The 24,669-nt window shown below is 39.0% G+C and overlaps 1 protein-coding gene across 1 annotated transcript in view; it reads right to left on the bottom strand.

Moving 5' to 3' along the window:
* Window positions 1–3,133: 3,133 nt before the first annotated feature.
* Window positions 3,134–24,669, bottom strand: part of RALGAPA2 (Ral GTPase activating protein catalytic subunit alpha 2) — a 192,220-nt gene continuing 170,684 nt past the window's right edge. Inside the window, exons 38-40 of the mRNA XM_083358327.1 lie at window positions 23,659–23,780; window positions 12,729–12,768; window positions 3,134–5,045 (exon numbers count right to left, since the gene is read on the bottom strand). Coding sequence (XP_083214453.1) covers window positions 12,764–12,768; window positions 23,659–23,780 — 127 coding nt within the window. The 3' untranslated portion in view covers window positions 3,134–5,045; window positions 12,729–12,763. The remainder of the gene's footprint in view (window positions 5,046–12,728; window positions 12,769–23,658; window positions 23,781–24,669) is intronic.

Below are 24,669 nucleotides of genomic sequence, written 5' to 3' on the forward strand. Positions count from 1 at the left end.
TGTCCACTTTTCTCCATAAGGAGGCACTACGGAAACTTTCCTGGGCCTTTGTCTCTCTCCTCACAACGCCCAGCTGGATCTAACTTGATTCTTCTGGTTAGCTCTCTGATCGTACAAAAAAAATATATGCTCACATTCTATTCTGGTTTTGGAATTATCTGTTGGTGGCTAGACGGATCCCAAGCACTTTGGTGTGCTTTCTTTCCAATTTTCTGTTGGGTTATAAAGAATGAAAATGCGGAGATTCAGGTTTCTAAACAATTACCTTCATTTTTGTCAGTACATCCGAAGCTGTTGTTTCCTAAAGAATGATTGAAGTCCACTCTTCTTCTGAACTGATGCCAATCAGTAGAAAGCACTTCTTTTCCACTGAGGCAACTGGAATGTGGTATGTTCTCATGTATGAAGGTAATTGGCTGTTAAATTCAAAATCCTTTTTATATCAAGCGAAGCCCTTCATCCCTTCCTAGGCTCTGTAGCGTACAGATGAATGGGCCTTCACTTACAATTACATTTGAATTTTAGTGGTCTGGTTTTGTTTTTATTAATTTTATAGAGCTCGGCAGTGGATCATTTGAATTATAGTGACAAATGGCTATTGATTTCAGTCAGTGTTTCAAGATGCCAAACAACTATGCAAGCACTATGATAATTTCCCACTGTAGATTTAAAGTTTTTTCACTGCTACTTGAATTGGCACAAAAAAGGTTGTCCTGGGATTGGGTTGTTCATAGCATCCTCCTCTTCTGCATCTGTTGTGACTCTCTGATAATTGCATTGCCCAAGTTTCTGCAGGTGTCAATTGTTAGAGCTGCATGTTGCTTCTCCTCTGGCTTGGCTACTCTCCATTGTTGGCAATCACTAGCCAGCAGGAAAACCATCCACAAGTCAGGGTACCATAGTATTTAGTGAGAAAGCTGATGTAATTTCACATTTTGGGGCATAGCCTTTGCTTCTATATGGTGATTTACTCATAAGTTAATATATTTCTTTGTAGGGGAGAGGAAGGAGTGTTGAAACTAGCTAATATAGAGAAACTGATCTAATCACAGCATTACAATACTGCTTTAAAATAAAAGTTGGGAGGGAACATATAATAAATCCAATGAAACCACCTTTATTTGTATGCTTCTCTACAATGTATTAAAATGCGTTGGGCAAAGACGTGAAAAAAAATAGTGAGTTTGGATAGTTTTCTACAGAGGCCAGTCTGCATCTTTTCAGTTCTATTAATATGGTCCAAATTGCATTCCTTAGACATTCCTTCCCTTAAACTTTTGAGTGCCTCCACTCAACAAAAGTTCACTTACAAGTGTCATTACTCAGTAGCATGGCATCACATCTCTTCTGACAGTGCTGACAAAAGGTTGAGGTTCTTAGGGTGAACAATAGAGATGTCTCATGACAACCATACTTACATAAAAGTGCTACATGATGGCTATGCAGTAAGTAAAAGCTTTGAATATATTTTCCTGCTTTAGTAGGGAAGAGGAGTTTAGTATTTAAATAAGTTCAGCTTAATACCACACGTTTCTTTCTTAAGCACTTTACTTTTTATGGTTTAGTTGTACTTTTTCTGACTGTGAGTCACCCACGTTCGTTGAGACAAGTGTATACAAATATATTAATTATTTGTAAATGATTGTTTATTACATTCTACAAACAGTGGCATCCCTTAGAAGCTGCAGTGATGTCAATATGTGATGAAATATGCATCATGATGTCATTGTGCAAAGAACTTGGAAGTAAATACAAGTATGTAAATTGAATAATTTTCATCATAAAATAATGCAGTTGTTGTGCTTTTGCTCCTCCTCCCTCTCCTCTCTCTAGGCAGGCCTATGGTTATAGTCCTACTAATATCATTCTGGTCGGCTAAGTATTTGTAAACTATCTAGTCACTTAAGTGAGATAGGCAGTGTGGAATTTTGGGAAATAAATAGTACATGTAACCAATAATACTGTATTGTGTTTTGGAAAACAATAATCTTATCTACTTATAATTTAACACATTATTCTATTTATTAATAATATCAAAATAAGATTATTTTATCGACAAATTAATTCCAGGCTATGTTGTTTAGTAATCAAAGACTTTATTAATCATTAAACATATTCAGTTGCATTTGAGTAACTTTATCCCTGAAGGCAACACATGGTTTGCTTTTTATCCCCTTACGTATTTATAGTCAGTAAGCTACAATGAGCACATGAGAAGTTTTAGTGTGTCCCAAATATCATTAAATGCCTAGTTTGCTGGAAGGATGTGAGTTTCCTAACCACTTAAACCTTAACTGCTGTTAGTAGTTTGTTGGAATTTGATTCTGTTTGGTTTAACATATACAGTATGCAAGACATTCACAATTCTACCTTTTCTTTTACAGGCCAAACAACTTTCATAATGTGGTAATATATTTCAAAGATGCAATGCATAACTATAAAGTGCAAAGATGTATATATAATTGTTTGTGGATCAACCACTGAGTATCCCAAAGGTGCTTTTTCAAAAGGCAAACTGGACTTTGTTTTTCCTTGAAAATGTTTCGTTTCTCATCCAAGAAGCTTCTCCTTGGATGAGAAGTGAAATGTCTTCCAGGAAAAACAAAGTCCAGTTTGCCTTTTGAAAAAGCATCTTTGGGACAACCGTGACCTGGATGACTGGGAATCTCTCTAGGAAACAATTGACTGCGTTATATTCTTGATAATTGGCCCAATTCAAGCCCCTAAGTTTGTGATGAGTACAACTTAGTACAGTAGTTCTGAATTAGGTTTGCTATATACGGTTCTTTGTCAGGAAAAGGAGTGCATTTATTGCAAACAGCACCAGAAATAAATTAAAAGCTATGTCTTCAAAAAAAAAATTTTTTTTTCCAGTCACCTCATTCCCACCAACATTGTTTCCAAATACTGTTGCTTCTATAAGCATTTTTGTCTGTTACCAATTATATAAATAAAAAAAACTACATGCTAGATTTTGACTTTTTGTAGATCCATAGAAATTAATGTGTATTCGGGTAACTCACGGTGTTCTCCTTAAAACTGCTCTGAAACCCATTTAAAGGAAGGAGCAGAGAAGAATCAATCTGCAGGGCAGAACAAGAAAGAAGTATCCATCCTGCTAGTATCCATTCTCATAAGTGAGACCAAGAAGAGATTTTACAGATAGAATATTTGTAAATCAGGGTTAAATGTGTGTGTGTGTGTGTGTGTGTCCTTGATGTTCTCTAAGCTTGGTGGTACCACCAAGTTCAGAAAACTCCGAGATCCCACAGCATAAATTTTTGATACTCTCTTGCATTTGTGTAATAAAACTTGGCTGTCTTCATTGTAGCTGTACAAGATTGGGACTGATGGTTATTTAAATAGAAAACAAATCAAGAAGTCCTGGGTTTGTAGGCTCTACTGGGAAGTTAAAAACCATCTTAGCAGAAGGCAAGGATCAGCTATCTTCTTATGAGATAATAATAATAATAAAAAATCCTGCATGAATGTATCAATAAACTCTTCCAAGATTTCAAATTCAGCTTGGAGACTTTTTCTACTTCTGTAATTATATTCAGCAAACACCACGGAAAAATAAATAAAGGTAGCCCATGTGTTCGTAAGTGAGATGTACCTAATTATGAACAGTGTCTACTGTGCAAGGACTTCGGTAGTTTGCGCCAATATCTCAAACATCACTTTACAACAAAGGCTTTTTATACCTGAATACGATTCCCCTTCATATAGAAATTGTTTTCCTTGTAAATTCTAACTGGTTTCAAACAAACTGCCAGGAAATGTGTCTTGTGCAAACCTCAGATGGTATCATGAGTTTATGATTCAGTGTACTGCATGAATCCAGGCAGATGGGCTAAGCAAACCAGAAAGTAGTGTGCTGTGTGAACTGAGTCATTATATTGATCCGTATTTCCCCAGGTGATCAGTTAAGTAGCTGTTCTGTGTTGATAAAGTAGCCAGTATTCATAATAGCACAGATTAAGGGATTAACTTTGAAATTTTGTCGAATGGAACCATCAGAAATAGGAACCTTGACTTGGCACAAGCCACTTAACCACTCACTGTAAGATTTAAATGCCATAGGTTCATACTGTATATCTTGCATATGAAATAGTATTTTACCAGGAAATTTCAATGTAGGTTTTACTACTGTTCTATATTATTTAACTATATAAATATTTAAAAGTGCTATTGATTTTTAAGTAGTCATTGTCGGTTATGTGCGCAATAAACTTTGGAAATAACTAATATAAAACGATGGTATATTGGAAAAGGTATTGTAAAGGCATAATCACTTTTCATCTACATACTAAGCAGTTTGTTCTTTGCAGCATTTTTCTTTAATATAAAAAGGAAATTATTAGTCCAAAGTCCTTCATTTTGGCTAAATGTGGCTCTCCGTCAATGAAATCAAACAGTACTTTCTTCCAGTAAATTTTAAATCACACTGAGATTCCAGGAGCGTGATAGCTCATCAGTTAAACATGCTGAGCTTGTCAGCTTTACTTTTTTTACCTTTATACTGAGATTATTAATGTTACATTTAAGACATTTTTGAGAAGAGGGGCTTTCAGTTACTGTTCTGAATCCTCCTTTAGATGGCACATAATTGGCAAACTAAAATTAGATAAAGCAAGTATTTTATCACAGTTTAAACTGGCAATGAAAAGTCTGGACTTCAATCTTTCATAGCAGAAAGTTATTACATGAGCTCCAGGAAACAATACCAGAAAATATGAAAAATTTAACTTTGAAATTTAAGGAATAATGATTTCATAGAAAAAAAAACAGAAAATAAAAAAACCCTTCATTATGCAGTCTTCAAAATTACCACCTGGGAAGATAGAGCAGATGAGCATGTAGGTTTCTTCAATTATTTTAAATTTCCAAAAATATTTAACTTGAAGGTTTACTGAGAGTACTGGTCAATGAGTACAACCTCCCAGAAACTTTTTTTTTGACAGTTGTTGGCATTGGTAAAATCTGCTCTGTTTATTTGGTCCTTACATGTGCAGTAAAATCATCAGTCGAACTTGTAGTAATGTCTGAAAAAAGAAGAATATCATATTAAAACATATATTAAAGAACCTACAATATAGGAAACTCTACACGTATTGATTAAAAAAGATTCTACAATGCATGGAAATTCCAGGGGCTGAAATAGAAGCCACACAAGATTTGAAACTGATCAGCTTGCTTTCATAAATCATGTCCCGTTTCGCCCTCTACAAGCAGATGGAAAGAGCTTTCAAAGAAGTGCCATAAGACAAATCTGCACAAGCATTGCTCTTGTCAAATGATACCTAAACCTGTTGCCCAGCTGGTACATCACTTGCCCCCCTTTGCAGACTGTCAAACTCTGACCAAGGCTGTAAACTGAGGACATCAAAAACCAGATGCCCCAATTGTACACCTCCAAGGAGAAAATGCCAGACATTTTCTTTCTCTTCTACATAGCCTTCACAAAAGTAAAGTTTGAGTTTCTGCTGGCAGTCCTAGAGGTCAGATTTCAAAACATATTTTTATAATAAATGAAATTATCATCATGGATTAGGAATAATAGAAAATACTATTTTATTCAGAAGACTTTCTGTGAGGTGAGGAGAGCCAATGCTTGCATTTTTTGCAGACATCATCGCTAAAATTGGCAGCTAAATGCGATCTAAAGATTGCCAAAATTCTCTCTGGAAGAAAGAGAGATCTGGAGGTTGCCCATATGTATTTTAGACAGCATTTTTATGAGCAGACAGCAGAAACATTCATTTTGCACCCACTTGTGCTCAGCTGGAAGTCACAGTCCCACCATGCTCCGAGTTGTAAATGCAGCTTTCAGGATTAAAGGTTTGACCAAACTTCATCTTTTTACCATTAAAAATTTGCAATTTTACCTTTCTTTAAGATTGAAAAGCCTTCTCTTCAATCATTTTAAAAAGAAAGAACATCAGCTTTGTAACATCTTTATATTTTTAAAATTCTTCTAATACGCGTATATAGGAAAAGGTTGATCTCAAGAGTTGTTTCTGGGAAGCTTTATAAATGCTAAGACTTGTGAAACTGACTTAATGACTGAAGTTAATTAGAAAAAGCTTTTCGTGTGGGCAAATATATCTTGTATACAAAGCAAGACTTTGAAAGTTGATTACTAGAGCACAAGATGGCTTCTTTAAAGAAAATGTTTGATGTATGGGTCTGTGAAGTACTAGAATATTTTTACAGGAACCAAAAGTAACCACTGAAGATGAACAAATCCCTCTGGACATAACTGAGATGGACCTAGGGTGGATTTAAAATTACAGCTTATAAAAACAAAGATGGAGATACTGGATTTACAAATGCAATTGGACGATCATTTAAAAATGGAACAATACATTAAGAAAGATCATTTTAAACTGAAATATAAAGAGAATTACTGGAGTTGATTTATGAAGGTTACAAGTGGACTTGAAAGTTAAAAAGAATTTTAAGAGAAAAGGAAAAGATATTACGTTAGAAGAAAAAAGGGTTAGGATTTTATGTGATTTAAGAGTGGCTGGAAGAAGTTTTATATATTCATAGAATAGAATGGAGCTGGAAGGGACCTTGGAGGTCTTCTAGTCCAGCCCCTCGCTCAAGCAGGAGAACCAATACCATCTCAGACAAGTGACTGTCTAGCCTCTTCTCAAAAATCTCTAGTGATGGAGCGCCCACAATTTTTGGAGGCAAGCTGTTCCACTGGTTAATTGTCCACACTATCAGGAAGTTTCTCCTTAATTCCAGGTTGCTTCTCTCTTTGATCAGTTTCCAACCATTGTTTCTTGTCCTGCCTTCTGGTGCTTTGGTGAATAATGTGACCTATACATATATATTTATACACACACAAAAACACAGACACACACAGCTTTTTCTGATTATGATTAAACAATGAGTTCTTATTTTTGATGATGCTTAATGATTATTTGGATGGTTTGTCTTTTGAAAATGTTTAATGGTATAATGCAGGGGTGTCAAACTGCTGGCCCGCGGACAGATGCGTCATGCCGAAACCACACCTACCCCAGCTCCAGCAATGGGGGATTAGTTTTTGATATCTAAATAAAAGGTTATTATTTTTGGTAATGTTTAATAGTTTTTATTTATTTTTCTGCAATGTTTAATTGTTAAAGAGAGGGATGAGGGGAACTTAGATTAAATGAAAAGGGAGATTATATATCTCTGTTATTAGGCATTTTTGTTAATTTTGATTGGATGTTTGCTGATTAATATGGGGAACTGAAAATTTAGATGTTTTTGTAGAAATTGGGGTGAGATATGGAATGAAGAGGTATCTCACTGTATTTTGAGAGGCATTGGTAAGTGATTAACGTTTAATATACGTATATTTGTTGGGTGTAAAGAAAATTTCTTATATTTTCTTTTTCTCTTTTAAGGCGGATTCTGCACTTTCTATTTTTTTTCTTTTATGAGTTTTTGTATTGTTTTTGCATTTGTCTTGTCTGGTTAATATAATCTATAATAAAATTATGTTGAGGAAATGCTACTTTATGGTACCTTTTACAGAGACTGCATTACCCTTACCCTTTTGAGTTTTCCAGGTTGATCACAGCAATTTTGTAAATTCTGACAAAAATGTCATTACATATAATGTCACAAATTTCTGTGCAATAGCATATAGAGCCTGACACGAGATACAGCGGGGCCATTTTTGTGAATTTAATTTTGTCATATCAGTCTTAGAGCATTTTAGATTTTAAATGTTTTGGTTAAGTAGGTTGATTATGCTGGTTAGTTCTCTAACAAATGACTTACTTTTGCTTAGTCATTATGTGTTCTACCTGGCTTGCTTTGGCTGTAATTTATTTCTCTTTCTACACTTCCTTCTCTGTAGACTAAATAGTGGAGTAGTAAAATTCATGCAGCCTGTGATTCTGAATATCTGAATGAATGTATTTAAAATTGATCTCTGAAAGATGTACAAATTCTCAGTTGCAAGAGGACAATATGTATAATATGTGTACGTATGTACACACAACTGCCTTAGGACTACATCATTTCAGATAGCAGACCAAACTGTATACCTCCCTAGATCTTTTTAAAAAATCCATACAAATAAAAATACATTCCAGGCTGTTTCACATTGGATAACAATAGGTAGATTACAAATAAGTACATATCATTTGATGATCATCACAACTGATTGCATTTTGTTATTATAAAATGATTGAATCTGATGAAGGAGGCCATGCAGTGTAAATGTTCTCGCTATTATGTTCACCAACATGGCTAATTATCAGATGTTGACGAGCACTTTGCATTCATTCAGGACTAGAATCTTCCTGACTGACTTCCTTGCAGGGAACTGTAGATTTTAGTAAAGTATATAGCTGGTGTGATGGGGTGCTTGAAGTGTGATGACTTCCACTTCAGTGTTCTATATCACATTTGTGCTATGGGTGTCCACCTTCCTTTGATTCTTGGGGGAAAAGTGTGCTCTCTAAAGACTTACTTATTTTAAAATGTCATCCATTTTTCTACTTTAAAAGCATGAGTGAATGTTATGCTATGATCTTAGAGTGATGTTAGAAAATCTGCAGATAATAATATTAATATTAATATTAATAATAATAATAAATCAGTCAAATTGAATGTTCAGTTGACTGAGGTTCATATTTAATGAATAAAAGATAATATAATAATAAACATTTAATAATAAAATATGTAACATTTCTTTATTCAACTTTGTAATGCTATTATATGTTAAAGGTAATTTAGAAATCTTTTAATAAAGCATGGTTCCCTAGCTTCAGATACTGACAGGAATGCTCAAAATCTGGAGTGGTGTTTGATTGGTGACACAAACAGCAAAGGGGTGTAAGCCAAAGAGATGAATGCCATCCATTTTATATTTTTGTAACAAAAATACAACTGGCAACAGTCTACAGATAGCTTAGCAAATGATGTTGGCAGCTATTTCAGACAAACATGCAAATGTTGAGAAGAAAAAAAAAAGGAAATTAGCCGCTCCCACATGATGCAATTCCTAGAAGAGTAACATGCTCACACTCACAAAACAGAGACAGCATCACCAGCAAAATTAACAGTAGTTTACTGTGATGTGTGTCTGGGCGTCTGCCAGGGTAAAAAATGTTTGGATTCAGGTGAGCAGTAGTAAATTGATACTAGCTTCTGAGCTGGATTTTTAAACAAATACTTTGGAAGTGAAACTCCAGGGAAGTATAAAATAGCTATGATACTTCTAATAGTTATGCTCCCCACCTAGAGTTTTGGTTTCTATTTTCACTATATTGTTGATCCAAGCAATCTGTTGTTTACTGCTTCCATGAACATTAACCTAAAGTCAAATAAACAGCCATATCAACAATTTGTGCTGATGTAAGACCAAATTCATAATCTTGGGGTGAATGTGTATTAGGAGGTTGAATGTGAACGTTATGGAATAACAATTGTTCCTTATTGTCCATTTAAGATGCAATTTCCTCCTATGTACAAAGAGTTCACTTTTACATAATACTCTAATTTCCCCAAAAGAGATAAAGCAGTTTCTGTTTAAATTGATATTTCTCTTGTAAAGACATCATAATTTACAATGTTTTTATTTAGAAATACATTCCAGTCTCTTTAAAGTGGCTGAGTTTTTGTATGTAGAATTTCAGCTAAAATTGCATCTCTTCTAATTGAAGAGAAAAAGTTACTTAATTCAAAAGCAATCAAACTTATTTAAAGAGTATATATACATGCACATAAGACAATGAGGATGCAAAACCTCTAGTTAGTTCTTTAGCATAATTATAATCAATGCTCCTAGGAGCAGAGAAATGCATGTTGCAATCAAGCACAGTTGTTGCTACTGTGTCTTTGATCTGTCCCAGGAGACTTCCGTAAATGCAAATGCCATTTCATCAGCTCCCTCCTAGCAGAGAACTTTTTAAAAAACGTTATCCATCTCCTCCAACGTCATGTGGGTGTTTGTATATGCCAAATGCAATATACACATTCCTTTGAGAATGGAGAATTATTTGTATGACTCCCATAAACAGAAGAAAAAGATGAACATCTTTGTATCTACCGCCGCTGGTTCATCTGGGTTTTTAAATTATACATAGGAAAATGCACTCTTATGTATGTTGAAAATGTTTGTATTGTGCATAATGTTCCATCTTGATGGAATGACAAAAGGGATTTTATTGTCAGAGAGGAATAGTCCTTCAAAGTGGCCTTGCGTATGTTCCTCTGATATGAGCTTAAGCAGAAGGGGCCGAATCACTTAAATCAGGGGTGTCAAACTCAATTTCATTGAGGGCCACATCAGCATTGTGGTTGCTGGATTAAATTATGGAAAGATAATTTAATCAAGAATGTAACGCAACAAAGTTTGTTCAATTATCTGTACTGTATTCTACGAACAGTTATATAGCCAAATAACCAGAAAAAGGAAGACCAACTTGATTAGGTTGATATCAGGTAGCTTTCCTTCATCTGATTGTAGCCAGTGAGCATGAGTGTTTAGAGAACCAATCAGGTGTCATCTTGTTTTGGCAATGAGCCAATCAGATCACAAGTAGGATTCAGTTATTGTATTGAAGCTGAGAGGAGGACATTTGTCAGTGTGTTGTGTGATCGCTATCAAGTTGGTTGGGTTTTTTCGTGTTCTTTCATTTAGTGAGCTTGTAAAACGTAATAAAATTAAAGTAATGGTGCAAAGAGTTGACTGGTTGCCCAGAAAGCGATGTAAAATAGTATTATTAAGTGAACAAGGCTACAGTTATAAAGAAATTAGAAGAAAATTTGGTGGAAACTTAACCAAAGGTGGCATTTCTACTGTATACTTTTCCCAAAAGGTTTCCACAATTTTGGCCACTATTGTATAAGTAATGGACATGTTACCCTTTGAAACATAACCGGCTTCCTTTCCTTAGGGATAGTTAACCATAGAAATTGCTAAATGTTTATCTAACTCTGATACAGAAGGCTAATTTTGGCCTGATGCAGGGATATAATTTATTTATTATTTATTAATTAGATTTCTATAGCACCCTATTCCCGAAGGACTCAGGGCGGTTTACAGGGCAAAGTTAAAAACAGTTAAAACAGTACAAAGGTTAAGATAAAGTTAAAATTAAAATAGGATTAAATAACAATAGCCCAAATTTAAAATTTAAATTTAAAATTTAAAAATTTAAAACCCCTCAGTCCAGGCCAGATAAATCAAACAACCAGGTTTTTAGGTCTTGGCGAAATGAACGAAGGTCAGGGGCGGTCTGGAGTTCCACAGGCAGGTCATTCCACAGGGCAGGCGCGCCCACAGAGAACGCCCTACCCCTGGGGATCACCCGCCGGCACTCACTTGCCAGCGGCACCCTAAGGAGGCCCTCCCTGTGGGAGCGCACAGGATGATGGGAGATTGATGCTGGCAGCAGGTGCTCCCTAAGATAACCCGGACCCATGCCATTTAGGGCTTTATAGGTCATCACCAGCACCTTGAATTTCACCCGGAGGGCAACCGGAAGCCAATGCAGCTCGCGGAGGAAAGGTGTTACATGGGAGTATCGGGAAACTCCCATCACAACTCGCGCGGCCGCATTCTGCACCAGCTGAAGCCTCCGAGTGGTCCTCGAGGGCAGCCCCATGTAGAGAGCATTACAGTAGTCTAACCGGGAGGTCACGAGCACATGAGTGACTGTGTGTAGGGCATCTCGGTCCAGATATGCAGACTCATTGACCAACCTGAAGAGCTGGCCATTTAGGCAAGCTGTTCCTAGTAAACTCCTGAGTTCTCCTTCTCTGCAGGCTGGTTTTGCAAGAGTTAAATTAGTGTCCCAGCAACCCAGGGAGTGCATCCATCCAGCAACGCCCTGCTGCCCAGCAGCTTCCTTCTTCCTTTTTTCAGGATTGCACTGGAAATTGCCCAAACAAGCAGAACCAAGCAGACTGCAAAGGTCACACCTGGCGTGTGGCCAGCTTGCTCTCTGGCTCCAAAACTGCACCCCCAATTGCCAGGTTCAGGGCAGCCTATGTTTTCCCTCTTTTGTCTCCCTTTTCTTCCCCCAGCTGTTCCATTCATAGGCCCAAGCTCAGCAATCTGCCCTTCCCAGAAAAAGAGCCCCTTATTAAGCTGAGCTAACTCAAAGGGCCAGCACAGCACGTGCCACTCCTTATCGGCACCATCTCAAGATCCTATTCCATGGTGCTTAGGCAACAAAAAAAAGTAAATGGTTTTAACTCCCATTGGCTCCCCTGCAGCAATTCAAACAAAAGTGCTAAAGCAACAAAGACATTTTCCACCATGGCAGGTGTTGGTGTCAAATTCTGCCTGAAGCAAATAGGCGCAAGAGAAAGAGAGAAAGAAAGAAAGAAAGAAAGAAAGAAAGAAAGAAAGAAAGAAAGAAAGAAAGAAAGAAAGAAAGAAAGAAAAAGAAAGAAAGAAAGAGAAAGAAAGAAAGAAAGAAAGAAAGAAAGAAAGAAAGAAAGAAAGAAAGAAAGAAAGAAAGAAAGAGAGAATTATTTTTTTTAGCAAAGCTTAAACATTCAGGGCCAGAGAGCTACCAATAATACTCTTCCTAGTGATCCTTAGCGAACCAGACATAAACAAGGACCATTTGTTCTCAGAGCAAACCCAGTGGAAAAGGCAAGAGACCAATCCAAATTAAATGACAGCCATTTCAGCTCCATACAAGCAACAGAAGGAATCTAGTTAGTAAATTGAGAATGACGCCATGTGAGCAAACTCTTACCTTTCTCAATTACCGTAACGAGATCATTACATATTTTAATCTAAAGGGAAAGAACACAAATGTATGTAAATATGGGAATAGTGCACCTGCTGCTCTGATGACAGTCTTATACACATATTATTACAGAGTTATTAATGGGAGGAGAACATAAGTTGGAAATAAACCTAATGAGCATCAGTCACATTTTATGAAATAAGATGTAGACAGTAATAATTCTACAATGCTATTTTTGCTTATTTGGATACATTGTCTAACATGGGTTATTAAAAGCTTGAAAATTATATCTGGAGTTATCATGCAGATAGAGCAGAATACTGATATATTCAACTTTATTACAGTCTCCCTCCCAAAACGCAGAGTAATGTTTCCCTTTATACAGTTATGAACTTGTAAATAAATATTCAGAACAAATGGATACCGCCAATTAAACAAATGAACCCCTCCTTACTGTTTTGTTCTTACAGCATGGTGGAAGTTCGTATTTTTGGCAAATATTATAGGATATTATTGCACATTATATTTTCTCATCCTCTCAATTTTTAAAGGCTTCATAAACTAGGTTTTATACTAAAAAGTATAATTCAGAATGAAGTACTTCTTTACCACTTGAATTTTGAACCTGCCCCATGCCATACAATAACTTTTAGGATTTTAGGATTCTGAATTTTGATGAGCTAAAAAATAATTCAGGGAGGTAGCTTGGCCCTCTGTAATAATGTTATGATATGGGAAGTTATATACTGTATAGACTCTAAAACAGGTGTCCCCAGCCCCCGGTCCATGAACCAGTACCAGGCTGTGGCATGCCAGCAACCGGTCTGCACAAAGAAGCAAAGCCCCATGCATGGGATCCAGGCAGCACACAAAAACCACACACTCTCCAGTCCGTGGAAAAACCTTTCTCCAAGGAACTGGTCCCTGGTGCCCAAAAGATTGGGGACCTCTGCTCTAGAAGACCAATAAAACACGTATTGCAGCACACAATCACATTCCCCCATACTTTATTTCTCTGGCTCAGCATTATTCAATCTTTTGGGTTATTAGCCAATCTACCCTTCAGAGCACAGATGGCAGAACACTACAGTGTGTCAAAATGATTACTCTTTTGCTCGTGGACATGATGTTATAAACATGATGTTATAAAGATATCAAGGTAGGAGCGAGCCATCCTCAATTCTCACAGGAATGAAGTGTGTGGGGAACTGGTTGATGTCCTTTTGTAATTCAATAACCCTAATATGTTGACTGAAGAACCATTTGGCACTATCAAATCCCATCAGCAACAGTACAGAAGATGCAAGACTGCAACACTTTAAAGCGTACTGTGAACAACTTCTTTTTGCACTACTTTATCACTATAGCCTGTACTAAGTATATTTGGGGATCTCAAGAGCCTGAGATATGAAAAATAACTCTAAAAATATATAAAGATCTAAAATTTCCTCCTCTTTGCCATTTTGTCCACCTGGTCTCTTTGCAAATCCTCCACTAGTGGAGGATTGTTAATCACCAGGTCCTCCTTTACACAGTAGGAATTAATGGCTTCCAAAGTGCTTAATCCAGGGGTGTCAAACTCAGTTTCATTGAGGGCCGCATCAGCATTGCGGTTGCCCTCAGGGGCCCGGGTGGGTATGGCCAGGGTAGGCATGGCCTACTGGGTGGGCGTGGCCAGCTCTACATCATTCGCATCAAGGGTGCCTATGGGGGCCTGGGCAGGAGTGGGACAGATCTGAGGGTCTCTGGCAGAAGGAGGGTCTCTGGGCCAGGGCCAAGGCAGTGGGGGCCGTTCCCTCACTGTTTCCAGGATGGCTTCGCAGGCCACATGAAACCACTTCGTGGGCCGGATCCGGCCCCCAGGCCTTGTGTTTGACATGTCTGGCTTAATCCAATACTACAAACTGCATTTCAGCAACAGCACGATGAAAGATTTACTTATCTGCTTTTGCAGATGACATTCCTTTATCATGAGTCTCTGCACCAAACCATTAATAAAAACTGGGTAACATTGGACCTGCAATACACGCTTTAAGACAGGAACTAGGCTAGGGAACTGCCTATCCCTATTGCTGCATAGAGATGTCTTCATGCAACATCTTAAATTAGTATCAGAAGCCTCTGATCCATGATGTCTTTTCTTATTCCACCAAAGTATTGTAGAACTGACAGCTGATTTAAAGTTTACATTTAAGATTTTTCAAGATGTATGTGTTTGTGCATGTGTGTGCATTTCTACACACAGAGTATATATACTATATACTATATATACTGTATGCTGTAAACCTGACCACTGATCAGTTGCAATTAAGAGGCCTGGTTTCTCAGCTAATATGTTCTGCACAGATATTCTATAGGTAAGTAAAGTAAAGTTTCCCCCGCACATGCGTGCTAGTCGTTTCCGACTCTAGGGGCCGGTGCTCATCTCCGTTTCAAAGCCGAAGAGCCAGCGCTTGTCCGAGGACATCTCCGTGGTCACGTGGCCGGCATGACTAGACGCCAAAGGCGCACGGAACGCTGTTACCTTCCCACCGGAGTGGTCCCTATTTTTCTACTTGCATTTTTACGTGCTTTCGAACTGCTAGGTTGGCAGAAGCTGGGATGAGTAACAGGCGCTCACTCTGTTACGCGGCACTCGGGATTCGACCCGCCAAACTGCCGACCTTCCGATCGACAAGCTCAGCGTCCTAACCCACTGAGCCACCGTGTCCCTGAGCCACCGCGACCCTAGATATTCTATAGGTTACGTCTAATTCCTTTACGAAAGTTAGTTTAGTCAATTAGCTTCTACTACCAAGCAGCCTATTTGGTGAGACCCTATTGTGAACGTCTGGTTGATTGTAATCAATTCTATTATTCGTGCCTGTATTATACTGTCCTTTTTTCCACAGAGCCATATAATACTAATGGTACTTTTAAAAACAGTCTTTCCTATTTTCCAAATCATTAGCCTGCTTACGAATGAGCTCTTCTTGCACTCGTTGCTGACAAGGTGTGTCTCTAGTCTGGCTGCTGGGCTGAGCTGGGCTTTGGCTGTGAAAGAAAAAAGGAAAAAAGGAAAAAAAAAAGGCAGAAGCAGCTCCTGAGCTACAGCGTGCCCTTTGCCTTTTCTGCTTTTGGCTTTCTCTTTTTTTGAACACGAAGCCCAATCTCAGTCTCAGTCCCTGCAGCCAGTCCGGGCATGCCTTGTCAGCAGTTGGATAAAGAAGACACCAAAGGTCAGGTTCCCGGGAAGCGCAGGGCAGCAGGGGGTCAAAAGGGCGTAAATGGGGAGGAAGCTAGGCAAGTGGGAGGAGTTGAAGTGCCTTTATGGCAGACATGTCAAACACAAGGCCTGGGGGCCAAATCCGGCCCGCGAAGTGGTTTCATGTGGCCCCCGAAGCCATCCTGGAAACAGTGAGGGAACGGCCCCCACTGCCTTGGCCCTGGCCCAGAGACCCTCCTTCTGCCAGAGACCCTCAGATCTGTCCCACTCCTGCCCAGGCCCCCATAGGCACCCTTGATGCGAAGGATGTAGAGCTGGCCACGCCCACCCAGTAGGCCATATGCACTCTAGCCACGCCCACCCAGTAGGCCACGCCCATCCCGGCCATACCCACCCGGCCCCCTGAGGGCAACCACAATGCTGATACGGCCCTCAGTGAAATTGAGTTTGACACCCCTGCTTTATGGTTGCAAGTGTGTGCGGGCTGCCCAGTACCTGAATTTTGATCATATGACATAAACTTTGGGCTCAGGCTGTAAGTTCCTTAAGAGCTGCTTAACTTATTCTTTGCATCGGTCTTTAGGCAAAAACAAACTATAGACCAACCTAGCCAAAAACACAACTGTAAAACACAGACTAGAAATAAAAATTAAAGTAATCCAGAAACTGCTAAGAGAATACAGTACCTGTCTGGTCTTGGGGAATATAAACAGATCATGCCAAACCAATCTTATTTCATTCTTTGACCAAGTGACTAAATGAGTAGACCGGCGAAATGCTGTGATGATGATAACTTTATTGTCACTTTGAATGTACACCAATCGGCATACATCAAAATGAAATTTCGTTGCATACAAAGGGTCACCACCTCCGATATATACTTCTTGTTCGGGGCCCGCTCAAATTTCACATTGTCCATTTTAGTCTCTAGGGAGTGAACGATGGCAATCAGGACAGATGGAAATGGGGCTCCGTGTGGATTAGCCCTCAAATTCGCTTGTATTCTGACAACCTCGCCTTCTTTCCTTTTTCTGATCCTGACTCTTCCTTTTCCTTTAAGAGGACTTGCTTCTTTTCACCCCTGGAGCACGCTGCCGCCGCTGCCACCAACACCTCCAAAAGCCTCTCTCTCTCTTCCTCTGGGCCTGCCGACAGCCTCATCCAGTTCCTTCGCTCCATAAGCTCCAGGTCCTCTCCTCCTCTGCCTCCTCTGGAAACAGCCCTGATTTGCAGTAGAATCCATCACTGGGCCAGCAGTCAGATCTTGCTGCTGGTAGAACAAATTCAAACAGCGCCAACGACTTTTAACGGTCTCACCAACAGTTCCAAAACAACTAGAAACGGACGTAGTATACTTAGACTTCAGTAAGGCATTCGACAAAGTAGACTACAGCCTACTTTTTGGTAAGCTAGAAAAATGTGGGGTAGGCAGCATCACCACCAGATGGATTCGTAGCTGGCTGACAAACTGTACACAATGAGTAGTCCTTAGTGGCACTACATCTACATGGAGAGAAGTAAGCAGTGGGATACCACAAGGTTCCATCTTAGGCCCAGGACTCTTCCATATCTTCATAAATTACCTGGATTTGCAGATGACACTAAGCTGGCAGGAAGACTGCTGAGAGCTTCTAAGAAAGCCCAGTTCTGATGGTGCCACCCTTTCCAGAGATCCTGTTTCTAGAGAAGCTGTTAGGGGACTGAAATGGTATAAAGTCTCCTGCTTGGACAGGAGATTGGAGTAGAAGACTTCCAAGTTCCTTCCAACTCTGTTATTCTGTTTCACCTTCATTCAGTGCCATCGTAACAGTTGCTGAACGGACTACCTGTATATTTAAGATTAATCAGTCACATAAAAACACAGTTATACAACCTTGTCAGGTGCAAAGGATAAGGACCATATGTTAAGTTGCACACAGATTTATTCAAACCTATATACAAGAATCTAGTCAACTAATGGTCAGCACTAAATTGGCACTAGATAAAAGTCAACAGAATTCAAGGGTGGCTGAAATTTGATTATTTGTGCCAACATAAGGACGTGGTGCCTCAGTGGGTTAGGACGCTGAGCTTGTCAATCGGAAGGTCGGCAGTTTGGCGGGTCGAATCCCGAGTGCTGCGTAGCAGAGTGAGCACCTGTTACTCGTCCCAGCTTCTGCCAACCTAGCAGTTCGAAAGCACGTAAAAATGCAAGTAGAAAAATAGGGACCACTGCGGTGGGAAGGTAACAGCGTTCCGTGCGCCTTTGGCGTCTAGTCATGCCGGCCACATGACCACGGAGACGTCCTCGGACAAGCGCTGGCTCTTCAGCTTTGAAACGGAGATGAGCCCCTAGAGTCAGAAATGACTAGCATGCATGTGCGGGGGAACCTTTACCTTTAAGGTCCCTAAGCTAATGACATGTTTAATTCCCCCCCAGCTCTGCCTGCTCTTCACCTACAACCTTTAGCCATTGTATAATTCAGAAATATTCTCTAAAAAGAGTAGAATAGGCAGAACCATAGAATTGTGGAATTTCAAGGGTTTAGTCCAACCATCTAAAATGTGCAAGTAAATATATTTGATGTGTTGCTTCCAAGCTATGAATTCCCACCTTGTATGTGTGACATATATGTTTCCTCCTTAAATATATTACATTTCTTCCTGTTAAAGAACACCTTGATTGAATTGCAATCTTGACCTATCATCATAGATAGTACTGATTTTTAATAAAACCATTAAAAAAGAGGGGTCAGCTTTTCATCTAGCTAGGTATGATACAAGATCCAACAGCATCTCTATCAGAGTAGCTTGCAACACAGAAATTACGTTTAATTTAGAGACTGGGAAATGTCCCAGAAAATAGTATGTAAAACTGGACAAAAATGTTATGAGACAACAAAAGTTAATATTAGTTACCCTTTTTGTGCTGACGTGGCATTGAACAATATTGTAATAGGGACTAGTGATGGCAGGCTCAGGGTGGGGGTGGATTTTGCATAAATATGATACCAGGACTGTTCTAATCACTTTGTGGGTGATGCAGATTGAAAATTAGATGGGAGATATTTATTTTTTTAAATTTTATTTTAATTCCATTTATATCCCGCCCTTCTCCGAAGACTCAGGGCAGCTTACAAGCTTAGCAGTAGCCTTCATTCTATGTATATGCCTGCTTATTAGGGCTTTCACACACACCCCAAGCGGCATTATTACAAAGTCAGCTTAATTGCCCCCAACAATCTGGGTCCTCATTTTACCTACCTTGGAAGGATGGAAGGCTGAGTCAACCTTGAGCCTGGTGGGATGCGAACCTGCACTAATTGCAGGCAGCTGGTGTTACTTAAGGAGGCATTAGCCCACTGCTCCACCAAGGCTCTATCTCATGAATCACTTGGCAGAGTTCAACAACATCAACCACAGCATCCTGACCTGTCTTGTGGAGACAGGGCTTTGGGGGAGGGCATTGCTTTGCAGTGATTTGGAGCATCAGTTCAGAATATAATCAGAAGGTGGTGGTGGAGGATCTTTCTCTGACACCAGGACATTTCAGGGTTCTGTCTTTTTTTTTTTTGCTTTTTAACATCTATGTGAAATCACTAAGGAAGGTCAGTTAGGGCTTTCATACAGAATGCCGTCCATATACTGATGCAGCTCTATTGTTTCTTAAATCTAATTCTGAGAAAACAATCAGTATCCTTGAAGGCTGCTTAGATTTGATACTGGTCTGGGTAAGGGAGAACAAGCTGAAAATAAATTCAAGTGAGATTAGACAACCCACGACCAATTTGGTCATCATTTCAGAGAGATTTCCTTTCCAGATTCCTCAGTGCCTTCAATAATGGCATTGCTTCTAATGTACTTTAAAAATAAAAAATCAGCCCTTAAAAGTTTGAGTCTGGAAAGTTGGAACGGGACAACTTGCTGACACCACCTTGCCATTATCTTACCGCTGCTACCTGACCGGCACCCCCTCACCTCCATCACCTAGTCATGGCCACCCTGTTGTGGGACATCTCACCTTGGCCAACTCACTGTCCCAATTCACTCACTGTGGGGAAAACGTGCTGCGAGCCTGGCCTTCCCACTCTGGTTTCCAAAGCAGGCCCAGTTTAAGGGAGGCAAACGTTCCGGCCAGCGCACTCTCCTGCTCTGAAGGCTCCCCCTTTCCAGTACCCCCCCCAGCAAATGGCAGGCTAAGCATGAGTTATTATTTCATGCACACATGCACACATACCACACACACACCATTCTGAGTTTCGGGACTTATTCGTTTCCAAGCTGGACTCTGATGGCTCCTGGGCAGGGAGAAGGGCAAACGAGGACAGTGACAGGGCCACTAAGCCTGGAACAATAACTCTGGCTTAGTTCACTTTTTCGGGTATGTGTGTGTGCGTTCTAGAAAGTGAGGTGAGGAAGCCTTCGGAGAAGGAGTGCAGGTGGGCTACATGTGGGAGTCATTGATCTAGGCTGGACACTTCAGCGGGAAGACTGGGCAGCGATGGCTGTCGGAAGTGAGTCACCCTATTACTGTCTCTGCTTGCCCCTCGTCCTGCCTGGGGGCCATCAGGGTACAGCTCAGCAGGCTGAAGGAGAGGTCCTCCTACCCACATCTGGGCACAATTGGCAGTCTGCCAGCTTGGACGCCGATAAAAAGTCCCCAAGCTTGTGTGTGTGTGTGTGTGTGTGTGTGTGTGTGTGTATGTGTGTGAGTCGCACATAGCCTGCCTTTTGCTGTCGGGGAAGAGAGTTGCCCTGTCACCTCTCCCTGCCTGGGACCTGTCTAATACAACACACCAAAGGAGAGGTCTTTCTCCCCAGTTTGGATGCAGATAAAAGTCCTCAGCTCACAATGGGGTGTGCATGCATGTGTGTGTGTGTGTGTTCATGGGCACACGTGGAACAATGACTCACGCTTAGCCTGCCTTTTGCAGGGGGGGTGGGTGGGCGCTGGAAAACAAGGCAGGGAAACCTTCATAGAAGGAGTGTGGGCTGGCAGGAGCTTTTTCCTTCCTTAAGCTGGGCCAGCTTTGGAAAACAAGCAAAATGGCCCAGGCTTGCCATTTTGAGTTGTCCTGGTGGCAAGTTGGCTTGGGGTAAGGTGTTCCGCGATGAGGTGTCATAGACCTCTTGAGAGTAGCCCATGTTGAACTGTATAGCAGTCAAATATCAGGATTTCCTCCCCAGTAAGTCTATTGTGACATTTATGTCATAATATGTTTTATAAAATTTGTCAAATTTCAATTCTATAGGAATCATGGGTCCCAGATTTTGGTTGCATTCTGCAGATTAACCTATTTGAGGTATCATGGTTAAAGAGGTTTTACATTATTATGCACTATTTCACCCAGTTAAAGGTTAAAGACATGAACATTTCAGTAGTTCACTTAACAACTATCACATTTAGCAACAGTAATTTTGGGTTCAATTGTGGTCATTGAGGACTACTTGTACTGCACATCATTATGTTGTCACCCAATCAGATGGCATCATCTGCAAACAAAAATATACTATGGTCACGTCCCCAGTCAACATACCTTTACCATCAACCCAAACATTCCTCATACATATTTTGATAATTATATTAAGCAACCAAGGAGTCATCACACCATCATAGTTCAGTGTTGAACTATTTCACTAACCAAGCATTTCATTTAATTTGAATCATGCTTTACTTCCAGCATTTTTGTCAGCCAATCTTCAACTTCATATTAACCAACCTTATTAGATCTTTTTTTTGAATCAACAATTGTAAAATAATCTTTCATTCTCCCATTCATGCAATTTCAATAATCTGTTGAAGAGCAAAAACCTAGTCTGACATCCTCTGCCCAGCATAAAACTGCACCGGCCTTCCCAAATTTTGTCCATTCTAGTGCTTGTACTCTTTCAACCAAAATTCTGTCACATACCTCCCCAGCTACATTTAATGGGTTTCTCTGAAGTTTTTACATTTTATCTAGCACAAAGGAATCCAGCACATCATAAGTACACCTGATCTTATTCAAAAGGCTGAGGATCAATGACAAGCCATAAGTAAATCACATCCATATTTCAACTTTTTCCCAATTACACCACCTGTATCTGCAGTCTTACAATTAAGCATGTTGAATATTATCTCACTCTTTTTAACTATGCTTGTTGGAAGGGAAGAGACTTGATTGGCTCATTAATTTGAATTATATGAGATTTGCTGCCCCCTATTCAAACTGACTAATTAACTTTCATATCTAAATTGCTGGGAATGTTTTCTCCCCTTCATTATATGCATAGATCCTAGGATGGCCAAACAGAATTATGTATAAATCACATGTGATTTGTATAGACATTTCAGCTAGATGCAGGCTGAAACTCAGTTCTTCATAATCTATGTACACTGTTTCATAAAATTCAATTTTCACGAATGGATTTTTTTATAATGTATTCTTTTTAATCATTCTACTACTATTGTTATATAAACAGTTCAGTTGTTCACAATGCTCAAATCATGAAACTGTTCTCTAAAATTATGAAACTCTTTCATAAGATAATGACAAATAATCTATGTTTGATAGGATATATAAATAATATATACAAATCAATTCACAGCTGCACATTTTAATAGAGAAAAGATTAATCAAAGCTTTATTTATAAGCTTGCCTAGTGTTGTTTAGTATTCCAGTTCAACAAAGATCAATAGAGGCCATTCCCGTCTCTTGACGCCTCTCCAGGAAATAGAGGTGCGATTATGTAAATAGCACCAGTTCCTCTATACTTCTGCCAGCTTGCTTATCTCCAAAGCCTTCTGCCTGCTGCCATTGGCGACCAATACAGTATGTGCATCTATCCCATATCTCTTAGCAAAGCTCAAGAAGTACAGCCAGTCATGTTAAACCGTGATGCACGTCTGGTTTTATTTGTAAAGTGATTCATTTCAGTACCTTTAATCTCTGTTGTATTTAGTTCATATATAAAAAATAGCTGATCAGTTAGAATAAGAAAACAGATGCATCCAGACATTCACTGGTAATAGGGATAATCCATTGACTTAACAATGCAACACAGCATTGCAATATAATTAGGAAATGTCAGTGTCAGAAGATGGACACTGACTGTAAGGAATAAAGGAATGTTCTTCAAGAAAGGCACCTGGTTTGTTTTCTATTCTTTTGCAAGACAGCAGTCAATCATAAAATCGACCATCAAAATAAAACAATTATGTTTTAAAAATTACACAATAATTAATAAATTTATCTCATAACAAAACCTGTGTTGCAACAAATCAAATATCTAAGCACTGATATTGCCTGACAAAACATAGTGTTTATCTTGCACTCTCCTAGCATAATCTCCATTTAACATTACTAGCAATGGGTCCTACTGTGAGGGACTATTTTTTCATAAGAATGCACTGATTCACAAATAGCTTTTGCACAACATATTCCCAGCTCAGCAAGAAGTCTGCACTCTTGAATGAACCAGAACACATTAGTGAGAGAAAGTTCATTAACCTTGCTAGATTTGGAGGGTGAACAGGGCAGGGAAGAAAGGAATTGAGTGAAAAGCTCTGTTGCAAAACAAATTAAAATGAACGTCATCATTTCTTTTGATATTCATTAGCTAATTCACAGAGAAAGTGGTTTTCTTACATTTGCAGCTATTTATCAGTGAAAAACAGGTGTACACCTGCTGTTCAAGTCATCCTTAGTGATGATGATAATAATAGTAATGGTAGTAACTGCAGTAGTAATAAATATAACACATAGACTTACCACATCCACTACGGGAGTAACAGGAAGAGGGAGAGTAGACCTGAGCAGCAAAATCCTCAAATGACAGTTGCTCTTTGTGATTTCGGATTATTTCATCAAGATATATTGCTCTTTCCTCATAACTGTTGGACATGGGTCAAGGAAATATATTCTGATACCAAGCCTTCACTATTCAACTTTGTATCTGATACATAACATATAGAAAGAAAAGTGTACCACAGTTGCTATGGTATATTTCCAAAGTCACAGAATCGTAAGCATTGCAGTAATTAACATTAGACTTTTTTTACATAAATGTAATATTCTCAGTACTAAGCAAATCATAGTATTAAAAACACTGGTTTTCAAATTAAATGTAATGGGTCTTCGTCGGTGATAAATTAAAATTATGTAACAATGAGGAAAAGTGTTATAGTAGATGTATACATGTACATATACTCTACCCTAATGCATTAATATGAATGCATGTACATTTGAGCTATTATGACAGAAAAATTAGAAATGTTAATTATGTTATTTAAAATAAATTTTATTTTAAAATAAGAATATATATAGCTGTCAACTACATTGTTAAGACGTGTTAATGTTTCATGCCTGAGATTTTCCAGAAGAATTGGCAATTTCCTGAGCTAGTCAAATTTTAAAAATAGAACATGTGTACACTTTAGTCTTAAGCATCGAAAACCAAAGATGTTATCTTTAATTAAAAATCAGCAACCTGGAACACAGACACCATATAAATGCATAATCAAAAGCCAGTCACCAATACAGCTTACAAGCATAACATGCAGAAGCAACTTTCCAGCTGTCTTTAACAGGACCCCTGCTTGTGATATCTTTTCATATGGAAGACAGTAAATCTCTCTCTGTGTGCAATTTCTAATTTCTTTGATGATAATTTATAAACTTAAAACAACAGCAATAGTATTTTGTACATATCTAGTACAGACAAATTTGTCATATATTGGATTTTATGACTTCAGTGGTCAGTCAATAATTGTGTATATTGTT

The sequence above is a fragment of the Vipera ursinii genome (genome assembly GCF_947247035.1).
Source record: "Vipera ursinii genome assembly, chromosome: 3".
Lineage (NCBI taxonomy): Eukaryota > Metazoa > Chordata > Lepidosauria > Squamata > Viperidae > Vipera > Vipera ursinii.